We start from the raw sequence: 12,819 nt of genomic DNA, 5'->3' as shown, positions 1-12,819 counted from the left end.
AGCTCCAAGACGTCTCTGGTTTGTGGCCTCATCGATCACCTCCCAATCACCTCCCGCCCGAGAGGAGGCCGGCTCTTCTCCACCCAAGCTGGAGGGAGCTGGATGTCTTCTTTAGGGGCCTCCCAGCTCTTTGGCCTGGCCGCAGAGAACAAGTTTCGCCACATGGTCCTCAGCGCACAGGCAGATGCTGAGTCTCAGCTTTCCTCAGCTGAGAAAGGAACACAGTTCTCAGCCCAAAAAGCTTTCACGAGGATGTGATGGAAGGACGAGCGGGCTGCTCCACGCAAGGTGGACACGCGCAGCCTTAAAGCCCCTGGCTGTGGTCAGCGTCACAGAGATGCCTTCCCTGCACCCAGGCCCTGGCCCCTCGTGAGGGCAGCTCATGTGGACGGGTCCTTGGGCGCGAAGCGTCTTCTTGACAGATGTCTGCAAGGAGCCTGCCTCGGATGAGAAAGGAAGGACTGACCTATCGTGGGGGAATGGAGCTCCTCAAAATGCCACCTGGGAACCCGCTTCTCCCGCAACCCGTGGGTAAAACATGAAAACTCACTGCCTCTTCTGCAATGCATTTTAAAGACGCCAAACTTTCAGAGTAGTTTTCAACGTTACTTTCCAAAGTACTGCGTGCAAGAGTTTGTCCCCCTCAATTTTTACAGACACGCTGGAGCGGGATGGAGTTGGCAGACCGTCCCAGCCACCTGTCTGCTGTGTCCCTCCCATCGCTCACGTGGCCATCTCTACCCCACATCTTCTGCACTTGACATTCCCCTGCTGTTCCTAAAATGCAGAAGTTCACCACCAGCTTGGCTGTAATTCCCACCACATGTCCTCCAAGCAGCAGACGGTCACCCTCAACCGAAATGGGAGACGCTTGCAATCTACTGCCACGGTCGCTGGAGGCATCAGCGCCATCCAGACGGGAGAGAGAGAAACCTGCCATCACAATGCGTTTCCTGTGGCAGTAAAGAGCCACCAAACCCAGGAAAGTGGTTTTAAACTACTAGGCTGGCTGAGAAACACAATTAAGAATATAACATGCAAACTATAGGTTAAAAAGCACAGCTTTGTGCTCCAAGCTTCCATTCCAGCTGGCTGCGGCGCTGGTGCTGAAGTCCTCCTCTGAGCTCAGACACAGCGCGCTGTTGAAAACCTACATCCACGGAGCCCCAGCAGACATTCTGTCTTCAAGAAAATGGGCTCCAAAAGAGTCGCGAACAAAGTAGTTCTTTATTCTTTGTCCTAAGCACTGTGGGAAAACTCTCGAAACAGCCTGACTTCGTCCTTCCACTTGTTTGTTTCATGTGCCCATTTACAGATCATTTGCCAAATTATAACTCCTCCGTCTATTCAGATGCCTACTCCTATTATAAAATTCATATCTCTACTGTAAGTTTCAGTACTTAAGATTTTTCTTATCTACGAATCAGACCAATCCCACATTTCCTTTTATAATATAATACTGTGCAAGGAAAATAATCTTGAGAGCACACAGGAAACCACCCACCCTCGCTCTAGGTTCTCCGAAAGGTCACCAGCGTTTTTGACAGGCACTTCACTGTCACTCTGGCGCACTTTCAAGTTGGAGACTCTCATGCATTCCTAAAACACTGCATACAAAGCTCTCCTCTGAGGGGCCCTGAGAGCCAGGGGCACCTCAGCCCACCAGGGAGGGGGTTTCGCGCCCCAGAGGGGGACGCTCCCTCGCAGGCGGTGTCCTCGACTAAAAAGATCACCCTCAGGAAAACCACCTTGCCCAGAAGACACGGGCACAAGATGAGCATCGGCCCCTGCCCCTGCGGTTTTCAAATTCAGTTTTTAAATAAATTTGTGAGTTGTTTTCTGTCTTCTTTGCCCCAGGAACAGAAATTACTATTTTAAGTCTTGGCATTTTTAGGCTTCCGGTCAGCCTGCTAATCGTAGCTCTCCCTTGGAGCTCTCATCCTCGTGGGGCTGTGCTGGTCTGGATGTATCATGTCCCCCAAAACACCATTAAGGTACACAATTGTTGATGTGTTACCTTGGACACTTTATGGCCTTGCGACTGTAACTGTGTAAATCTTTGATGCAGTCTTATGTGGACAGGAAACATATTGGTGTTGATCGGGTTGGAGACATTGGCCATCCTCCAGTGAAAGTACCCAATTGCTGATGTGTCACCTTGGACACTTTATGGCCTTAAGACCGTAACTGTGTAAACAAATAAACCCCTTTTATAAAAACCAATCCATTTCTGGTGTTTTGCATTCCGGCAGCATCAGCAAAGTAGAACAGGGGCCTTCTGAGCCCCCTCCAAGAGAGTGCGTGAGCCTGCTGGTCACCGGTGTCTAGGAACATTAGTAACAGGTGGATTCTCCTCTTCATGTGCTGGTTTATTTTTAAGGTGCATTTTTTATTGTTTCTGTTCCAGAGAAAATTGAAAGAACTGGCCAAATTGAGGCTTCAACGGTTGGGAGCCACGGTGGGGGTGAGGGGTGAGGAAGCCCCCTGCTGGGTTTCCAGCCCTCCCAGGGTCCCACATCTGGCCCCGGGGCCTCTGGGATGCTATCTTCTTCTCCTGCCTTGCTTGTTTCCACCCAGCCGCCCGTCTCCTGCTAGCCCCTGGCTCCTCGAGGCCTCAGAGCTCGTCGCCCCCACGGCTGGAACCCGGCTCCCTCCGCCCACCTCCCCGGGAAGCCCTCCGTGCCACCCGGCCGTGCGCACCTCCGCAACTCCCGCCCCGCTCCCCTCGCGCCTCCTGGGTCCTGTATGCTAGCCCCCTGGCTCCCACTGTGGGGTGGAGGCTGTTCTCCCTCTGGCTCCCGGGACAGCACCTGGCAGGGCAGACACGGTGATCATCAGAGTGCAAAGGCCGCGCCTAGGGCCACCCAGCCCGGACCACACGCCAGCCCTGGTCCCAGACGCGGGCGTTTCGTGTGTTTCGTGGTTTATGCACCTGCTCCTCGCTGTGCGCTGACACTTTCTCTCAAGTCGCCCGCGTGCCCAGGCTCTTAACTCCTACTTATATTTTCTTACTTCAAATACAATGAATTTACTATTTCCTCAACTCTTTAACTTTCTTTTTCTAAAATCTTAAATACAATGTAGACCAAAAGCAACAGAAAAACACAAAGCAAAAAAACCAAAACACCACAGATAAATAAGTTGGATAAAACTGTGTCTAAAAAGATAACTTTCTGCTCATTAAACTGAAGATTTTACTAACAATTTTAATGCCCAACACTCACAAAGGTGAGAGGGACAAGTATTTGCGTATACCGCTGGTCAGGGCATAAAGATTTTGGTTTCTGCGGGGTACAATTTGGCAATACGTAATCAGAGACTTCAAGATTGTACCGGTTCACTCAGAACCTGCACGTGTAGGCATCTGTCCAAAGGACACAATCGAGATGGTATGAAGACCTGCTGCAGAGGAAAAACTGAAAACAGAACCACTAGTCCTTAAATTTCTTTGAAGAACAATTACATAGAAAAACATTCACAATATATCATTCAGTACTTTAAAAGATTACAAAAATGGGATATTCCAATTCCAACTGTTTAATATCTATAAATAGATAAAAGGTGAGAAGCATATTCAGACAAATGTCCATGGTGATTCTCCCGGAGAGACATCTGAAGAGGGTGGAGGGGCGGAGCGTGGGCGGGCGGAGCAAGCGGGCAGGGCACACGGCAGGCAGAGAGCGGGGTGGGCGGGGCAGGGGGCGGGCAGAGCGTGGGGCGGGCGGGGCCCAGGGGGGACGGAGCGTGAGGTGGGCGGGGCAAGGGCAGGCGGAGCAAGCGGGCAGGGCACACGGCAGGCAGAGAGCGGGGTGGGCGGGGCAGGGGGCGGGCAGAGTGTGGGGCGGGCGGGGCACAGGGGGGACGGAGCGTGAGGTGGGCGGGGCAAGGGCGAGCGGAGCAAGCGGGCAGGGCACAGGGCGGGCGGAGTGTGGGGTGGGCGGGGCAGGGGGCGGGCAGAGCATGGGGCGGGCGGGGCACAGGAGGGACGGAGCGTGAGATGGGCGGGGCAAGGGCGGGCGGAGAAAGTGGGCAGGGCACAGGGCGGGCGGAGCGTGGGGTTGGGCGGGGGGCAGGCAGAGCGTGGGGGTGGGCGGGGCACAGGGCGGCAGGAGCGTAGGGTGGGCGGGGCACGGGCGGAGCAAGTGGGTGGGGCCAGGACGGGCGGAGCATGGGGGAGGGCAGAGCACGGGGCGGGCGGAGCGTGGGGGAGGGCGCGGGGCAGGCAGAGCGTGGGGGTGGGCGGGGCACAGGGCGGGAGGAGCGTAGGGTGGGCGGGGCACGGGGGCGGGCGGAGCAAGTGGGCGGGGCACAGGACGGGCGGAGCGTGGGGCGAGCGGGGCGAGTGGGCGGAGCGTGGGGCGAGCGGGGCGAGTGGGCGGAGCGTGGGGCGGGCGGGGGCGGCGTCGGCAGGGTGGGGAGCGCGTGTGGCCGCGGCCGCCCGGGTCAGAGCCCTCTCCCGGCCCTGCGCTCCCGCCTCCCCGGGCTGCGCGCAGCAGGGCCTGGGCTCTGGGCCCACAAAGGCGCACGGGCCAGAGGCGCCCACCAGCAAGCCTGTGTGCAGGTCACCTTCAGGTTCCCCCCTTACACAGCTGGAGAGACACGCAGGTCGGCGGGCCCTAAGCTCTTCCATGTGCTCTAACATGGACTCTTGGGCCCCACCTCGGGGCATGTGCGTGTGCATAGTGTTTGCGTGTGCTTGCACGCACATGTGCGCGAGCTAAGACCGGGTGGGGCAGTTGATTCTGGAGCCTCCAGGCCACAGCCGGCAGCTGCAAACAGAGCCATGTGTGTCCCTACCAGGCACGGCCATCCACACTCCTGGACACCGGGGCCAAAGGGGCGGGTCCACGTTCCAGGACCGAGTAACAGGCTTCGAGAGCCAGGGCAGAGCCACGTAACAGCTGGGTGAGAGCTCTGGGGTACACCCCACAGGACCCCCACGTTTCAGAGGCTGAATCGCTAACTGTTTCTTCTGAGGTCAGACCAAAAGAAGTTCTAAGGCAGTTTATCTGCCATACTTAGGATGCTCGTGTGGGAGCAATGAAAAACATCTGGCTATGATCCTTTCTGGAATTTTGACTATTTCTCCCTGGCCAGAAAGAAAACACATGTTTTCACTGGAAAAGTCCCTAGCACAGACTTCAGGGCTGAGGATCCTTCTTGCCACAGATACAAGCTGAAGTTTCACAACTGAAAAACCTTTGAGTAGATTAAAGAAAAGGGGAACATGAGAAAATAGATTAATAACATTTATTAGAAACGATCCCATTTGCCAGCGAGCACACAGAGCATTCCAGAGCGCTCCCTCCCATGGGCAAAGTTCCCACGAGACAGGGCTCTGCCAGCCACCCACCTCCTGGGCTGCTCTTTTAGCCACGAAATACCATGTTCTCCATGATGCTAACCTTCAGATACAAGAAAAGCTGTCACACACTAGATAATTCCTAAACCTAATCATGCAAATTACATGCTAATAAAAGCATGACTGTTCTAAATCCTGTGCCTTCGAAACATCTAGAAAAAGGCCTCTGGGAGAGATGTCCACCCGCAGCCTGACTTCCACCCCCTGACCCTATGGACAGGGCTCGACTTCACGGCTTGGAGCTGGAAGCACTTCTGTTCCTGATACACCAGCTTCCAACTGCTACTGTTATGGCTCAAAAACAAGACCTCCTCGATCTGAGACCAGATTTCTATTTTCAAAACCACAGAATTCACTTATTTAATCAAATGAATATAAATCAGAACTTTACTAGGTCAAAAAATTAACCATCTGCTGACATTAAGGCAGTTAAAAGTTCCATCAATAAACGCTGAGTTGCTTAAAAAAGACATAAGTGAAACCTCTCTCCATGCACACTCCATACCCACCCATCAACCTCACCTGCTTTGCACCGCTGCAATAAGGGGCCCCTCAGCCAAAGAGAGGTATTTTAATCTAGTTAATCTAATAATCTGGAAAGAACCATCCAGTGCATCTTAGGCCATTATCCTTCAGGCCCGAAGCATAAGTTTGCGTCTGCAAATGATTCATATGGATGAGGGAACCATGGCTACTCGTAACTACTCCTTACAAATGAGGTAAACATTAATTTAAAATACAATGTATAAACAGTTGGGGTACCTGGGTGATTGCTGATTTTCCTGCAAACACTGAGGACTGCCGAGCCCTTGATCAGGGTGTGAGGCTAGTTGCTGCAAGGAAGAGGCTAAGCCCACTCATAATTGTGCCTAGGAGTCCCCTTCCCCCCAGAGAGCCTCTGTGTTGCTCAGATGTGGCTCCCTCTCTCTCTAAGCCCACTCAGCAGGTGAACTCCCTACCCTCCCCGCTACGTGGGACATGACACCCAGGGGTGTGAATCTCCCTGCCAACACAGGACGTGACTCCTGGGGATGAGCCTGGACCCAGCATTGTGGGGATGAGAGGATCTTCTTGACCAAAAAGGAGAAGAGAGATGTAACAAAATAAGGTTCCAGTATTCTTTTTTATAAAAATACTTAGAAAAATAGGAATAGAAGGAAACCTCCTCAACATGATAAAGGGCATATACAGAAAATCCAGAGCTAACATCAAACTTAATGTTGAAAGACTGAAAGCTTTCTCTCTAAGATCAGGAACAAGACAAGGATTTCCACTGTCACTACTGTTATTCACATAGTGCTAGAAGTTCTAGCCAGAGCAGTTAGGCAAGAAAATAAAAAGCATCCAAATTAAAAAGAAAGAAGTAAAACTTTCACTATTTGGAGATGACATGATCCTATATAGAGAAAGTCTCGAAAAACTAAAACAAAGCTACTAGAGCTAAGAAGCAAGATTAGCAAAGTGGTGGGATACCAGATCAACACGCAAAAACAAAACAAAACAAACAACAGCATTTTTCTATACACTAGTAATGAGAAACCTGAGAATAAAATAAAGAAAAAATTTCCATTTATAATAGCAACTAAAAGAATCAAATATTTAGGAATAAATTTAACCAAAGATGCAAAGGAACATGAAAACTACAAACCTTTATTAAAAGAAATCAAAGAAGACCTAAATAAATGGAAAGACATTCCATGTTCATGGATTAGAAGACTAAATATTGTTAAGATATCAAGTCTACCCAAAATGGTTTATGGATTCAACATAATCCCAAATCAAAATTCCAACAGCCTACTTTGTAGAAATGAAAAAGCAACTCATCAAATTTATTTGGAAGTGGAGGGGCACTGAATAGCCACAACCATCTTGAAAAAGAACGAAGCTGGAGGACTTTTAAAGCTTTTGAATTTAAAGCTTATTACAAAGCTGCCGTGGCACAAGGAAAGACAAATAGACCAGTGGTTGAACTGCGAGTTCAGAAACAGACACTTGCATCTACAGCCATCAGATTTTTGAAATGAGTGCCAAGTCCACTCAATTGCAAAAAAGCAGTCCCTTGAACAAATGGTGCTGGGAGAACTGGGTATCCATATGAGAAGAATGAAAGAGGACTCCTACCTCACACCATGTACAAATATTAACTTAAAATGGATCAAAGACCTAAATATAAGAACCAGCACTAAACAGATCGTACAAGAAAATGTAGGGAAAGCAGCTTCAGGATCCTGTGTTAGGCAAGGGTTTTTAACTTTATACCCACAGCACAAGCAACAAAAGAAAAAAATAGATAAATGCAACCTCAACAAAATTAAAACCTTTATGCATCAAAGTACTTCATCATGAAAGTGAAAAGACAACCTACTCAATAGTAGAAAATATTTGGAAAACACATTTCTAATAAGGGTTTAATATCCAGAATATATAAAGAAATTCTACAGTTCAACAATAAGACAACAACCCAATTAAAAAATGGGCAAAAGACTTGAACTGACTTTTCTCCAAAGCAAATAAACAAATGGCTAAAAATTACATGAAAAGATGCTGAACATCATTAGCTACTGGAGAAACACAAACCCAAACCACAATGGATACAGTTTTGCACCCACCAGAGTGGCCACCATTAAAAAAGGAAAGAGGGCAGCTGTGGGGAGGACGTGGAGGACCAGGGTCGCTCACTCGCTGCGGGGGGCGTGTGTGAACCGTGCAGCCGCAGCGGAGGACAGGCTGGCATTCCTCAGGAAGCTCAGCTTAGAACCACCAGGCAACCTGTCACCTGTGTACTAAGTACACACGCAGAAGAAGTGAAGCAGGGACTCAAACAGATATTTGCACACTGATGGTCAAAGTGGCATTATTCACAACTGCCACAGGATGGACACAACCCAAGTGTCCATCGGGGGATGAGTGGATAAATAAAATGCGGTGTGTACACACAACAGAATATCATTCAGCTGTAAAAAGGATGGAGTTCTAAGTCATGCGACAACATGGATGAACCTTGAAAACTCCATGTTGAGTGAAATAAGCGGACACAGAAGAACAAATATTGCTTGATCTCACTGATATTAACTAATTAGAATAAGCAAACCCACAAGAGTTAGAATCTAGAATATAGGTTACCAGGTGTTGGGCTGGGGGCAGGGAATAGGCAGTTAATGCTGAATTTGTAAAGAATTTCTATTGGGGTTGTTGTAAAGTTTCAGAAATGGGTTGTGGTGATGGCAGCACAACACGGTGACTGTAATTCACAGCACCAAATTATATATATGAATGTGGTTAAAAGGGGACATTTTAGGTCATATATATGTTACTGGAATAAAAATTAAAAGATAAAACAAACAAAAATCACCCAGATAGTCAGTAAAAGTGAAATGATTTCACAGACAGGGATCACTTCTTATTCATCATTCAAACAATAAACCTGTGCTTTTTTCTTTTTGATTCTAGTTTTAGTTGATAAAGACCTTTAAGTAGGAGAAAAAGTACTGTAGAAGCAAACTAAATAGTCTGATTCCTTTTTTTTTTTTAAATCTAACCTATTTTAAGACCACAGCAAATGCATTCACTGTGGGATGCTCCATGGTGGAACCTTCCTAACACCTGACAGGAGGAGATGTGCGGCTCAACCCCACCCCCCACCTTTAACCTATTTACCACCAGTGATTCATCAAAGCTGGCCTGGCGGACATGCTGACAGGGAATTCACGGCTCTCAGGTCCAAAGGCTGCCCTGCTCCTCATGGCCTCTCTGCCAAGGCCCTGTCGGCCCTCTGCTGCCCAAGAGGTGACGGAGATGATGGACGGGCAGGTGCTGCCCATCTCAGGTGCCACCTGCCCTGACGATTCCCACCTCCAATAAGACCCTAAGAAAGAGCATCCAGGCTACCGCAGGTTCCATCACCAAGGACCCAGGCTCCTGCTGGCCAACCCCCTGCACACACACGTGCGTGTCCGTGCACACATGTACACACGCGCAGAGAGCCACGGAGCCCGGGGCGGTGCCAGCTGAGCCCTCTGGGAGCTCCCCGGCCTCCTCTGTCCTCCCTCTCCCTAGGGCGGCTGGGCTCGTGCAGGCCAGGAAGGGTCCCAGGTCTTTTCACGGCTGCCCACTGCAGAATAATCTATTTTCTGCGAACATCCTGACTTGCCAACAGAAATCTCTAAGCACAAACGTGCCTCCTGCTAAAGTTAAGTTCGTTCTCTTGCCCTTACTTTCATGACGTTAGCTAAAGATGAGGAAACGCTTCTTAAATGCTACTTTAAATCCACATGAAAATGGTTGAAAAAGAGAATGTACTTATGCATTACATATGAAAATGTGCTTTTAAAAAAGATTTGTTATAATACCATTTAGAAAAGCAGAGGAAAAAAATGTTTCCCAATGTGTCACGTGGGTCTAAAAAAGTGAACAGCGTTACTTAAATGTCAACTTTTTCTTTCTTTTTCCCTCCAATTTTTTCTGTACAAACTATTATCAGGGAATCTTCAAAACAAAAACGTCGTCACCGCTGCCCTTGAAAAAAGAACCCCTCGCTAATGCCGCACAAAGCACAAAGCCTCCGCTAATCCTCGGCGGCAGAGGGCGCAGCGGCCAGCCCGGGCGCCGGGGCCCGCCAGCCTCTCACGGGGAAGGCAGCACGGGGCAGCGAGATCCCAGCTGGGTTAGAACCCACAAGCCGCTGCTCCACATTTATCAGTCCCGAAAGGAACGCGCTCCAAGCACGTTCCACCCACAGAACTTCAGCACAGGCGAGGCCTGAGTTCCCCGAAACCACCCCACCCGCCGCCTCACCTCCACGTCGAAGAGCTCCACGGTGCCGTCCAGCAGCGCAACCCTGAGCGGGGCGCGCGGGGCCTGCCCCCCGGGGACGCGCCGCCCGCCCCTGCGCCCCTGCGCCCCGGGCGCCTGCAGGGCTCGGTACGTTCCCTCCGCGTCCCCCATCCTCCGGCAGCTCAGCGCGAGGGGAGCACTGGAACGAAAGGAAACGCAGCACACAGTTACTACCAGCCAGCGAGACTCCGAAACAGCGAAAAAGTAATCAGGCGCATGGGGACTCGGTACTTTTTGCAACGCCTTGTCTTAGATTCTACTAAAATAACAAGTTAAAAACGGTCACCTTCCACCTGTGCAGGTACCTGTGGCGCATAAACCACCCCGCACCCCAGGACCACCGACCCGCCACTCACAGGTGCTGCCAGGGGCCCACGCGCCGCCCCCTCACCCACAAACCCACCGCGCCGCTCACCGTCGGTTGGTGTCGCTTTTTCTTAAATTAGAGAAGGTGCCGGTTTACAGAAAAATCGCGCAGAAAACACAATTACATACTCCTCCCCCCTCCACATTACTGCGGTATCTTTGTTACAATTGATGCAACATTATTATATTACTAACCACAGTTTACATCAGGGTTCTGTGGTTTAAACTTTTTCTATCCTAGAAAACAAAATTTCCCCCTTCAATCACACTGAAATACAAACAATTCACTACTGTTGATCATGTTCACCGTGTGCTCCCATCACCACCACTCTTCCATCATCCCAAACAGAAACTCTGTGCCAATCAAGCATTAAACTCCCATCCCCACTCCCACGGTCCCTGGTAACCTATATTCTAGTTTCCAACTCTATCAATTTGCTTATTCCTAATTATTTCATATCAGTGAGATCATACAATATCCTTTTGTATCTGGCTTGTTTCAGTCAACATGACGTCTTCATGATGTCTTCATCCATGTTGCTGCATGTATCAGAACTTCATTCCTTTTAACAGCTGCACAGTATTCCATTGTGTGTATACACCGCATTTTATCTCTCCATCACTTGATGGACACTTGGGTTGCTTCTACCTTTTGACAATTGTGAATAATGTCACTATGAACATCAGTGTACAAATATCTGTTTAAGTCCCTGTTTTCAACTCTTTTGGGTATTTACCTACTATTGGGATTGCCGGACCACATGTTAATCCTATACTCAATTTTCTGAGGAACCACTAAACTGTCTTCCACAGTGGCTACACCATTTTACATTCCCACCAACGATGAACATGTGTTCCTATTTTCACACATCCTCTCCAACACCAGTAGTTTTCTCTCTTTTTTAATAGTGGCCATTCCGGTGGATAAGAAACAGTATCTCACTGTGGTTTTGATTTGCATTTCTCTAACGACTCATGATGTTAAGCACTGTTTCATGTGCTTATAGGCCATTTGTATATCTTCTATGGAGAAGGGTTTCTTCAAGTTTTTTGCCCATTTTCAAATTCAGTGGTTTGTCTTTTTGTTGTTGAGTTGTAGGATTTCTTTATATATTCTGGCTATTAAACCCTTATTGAATAGGTTGTTTCCAAATATTTTCTACTGTTTGGTAGGTTGTCATTTTAGTTTCATGATGAAATCCTGTGATGCACAAAAGTTTCAAGTTTATCTATTTTGTTTCTGTTGTTGCTCATGCTTTTTGGTGTAAAGTCTAAGAAACCACTGCCGACCGTAAGACCCTGAAGGCGTTTCCCTGCGTTTTCTTCTAGGTGTTTTATACTTTGGGTTCTCATACACTGTACGTGACCAATACGTTCCGAGATCCTTCACATAAGTTGAAAATCATGCATAATAATGAGCCTCACTATTTAGTATTTCTTATACTTATCACACATTTTTATAAATAAGGCAAATAAACACTCTAGTAACAATAAGTAAACAAAATTAACCATAAAAATAGGTTTTTAAAATTTTAATTCTCCCGTGTGCGTGCACCCCAGCAGCTGCACTGCCCCCAGTCTCCTTTCTTCTGCTGAGCCTGCACCGGGACAGGTCCCGCCTGACCACGGAGCACAGCTCTCTCACTGTGCTGCGAGGCTCGGCGGCTAGTATTTGTCAAGGGTTTTTGTTTTTACATTACTAAGGGCTATTCGTCTGTAGTTTTCTTTTCTTGTGGTATCTTTATCTAGCCCTGGGGTGAGGGTGATGCTGGCCTCACAGAACGAGGTAGAAAGTGCTCCCTCCTCTTCAGTGCCTGCGCAGAATTGGTGTTACTTCTTGCAAAGTCTGGTGAAACACACCAGTGAAGGCATTTGGTCCTGGGTTTTGCTTTGTTGAGTGTTATTTGATGATCAGTTCAATCTCTTTGTTATTGGTCTTTTGTGATCTTCCATTTTTATACATGTCCATTAGTTCTAGGTGTTTTACAGTATCATTCAAGTCTTTCCATAGTGATCTTTTGTCTACATGTTCTGTCCATTACTGAAAGTGGTGTATTGAAGTCTCCTACTATTAATATAAAACTGTATATTTCTCCCTTTAAATCTGTCAATATTCACTTCATCTATTTTGGGGCTTTGCCATTTGGTGCATATATATTTATAAATGTTATGTCTTCCTGTTGAATTGACCTCTTTATCAGTACATAGTGACCTTCTTAAAGTCTACTTTACCTGATATTAGTACAGCTACCCCAGCT

At 48.4% G+C, this 12,819-nt stretch overlaps 1 protein-coding gene across 1 annotated transcript in view; it reads right to left on the bottom strand.

Moving 5' to 3' along the window:
- LOC119543879 (FERM, ARHGEF and pleckstrin domain-containing protein 2-like) overlaps window positions 1-12,819 on the bottom strand; it is a 71,009-nt gene that overhangs the window by 52,074 nt on the left and 6,116 nt on the right. The window contains 1 exon segment of the mRNA XM_037848699.1: window positions 10,157-10,334. Coding sequence (XP_037704627.1) covers window positions 10,157-10,306 — 150 coding nt within the window. The 5' untranslated portion in view covers window positions 10,307-10,334.

The sequence above is a fragment of the Choloepus didactylus genome, chromosome 9 (assembly GCF_015220235.1).
Source record: "Choloepus didactylus isolate mChoDid1 chromosome 9, mChoDid1.pri, whole genome shotgun sequence".
NCBI lineage: Eukaryota > Metazoa > Chordata > Mammalia > Pilosa > Megalonychidae > Choloepus > Choloepus didactylus.
The sequence above is the reverse complement of the archived record's forward strand: the minus strand, read 5'-3'. Positions and strand labels throughout refer to the sequence as shown.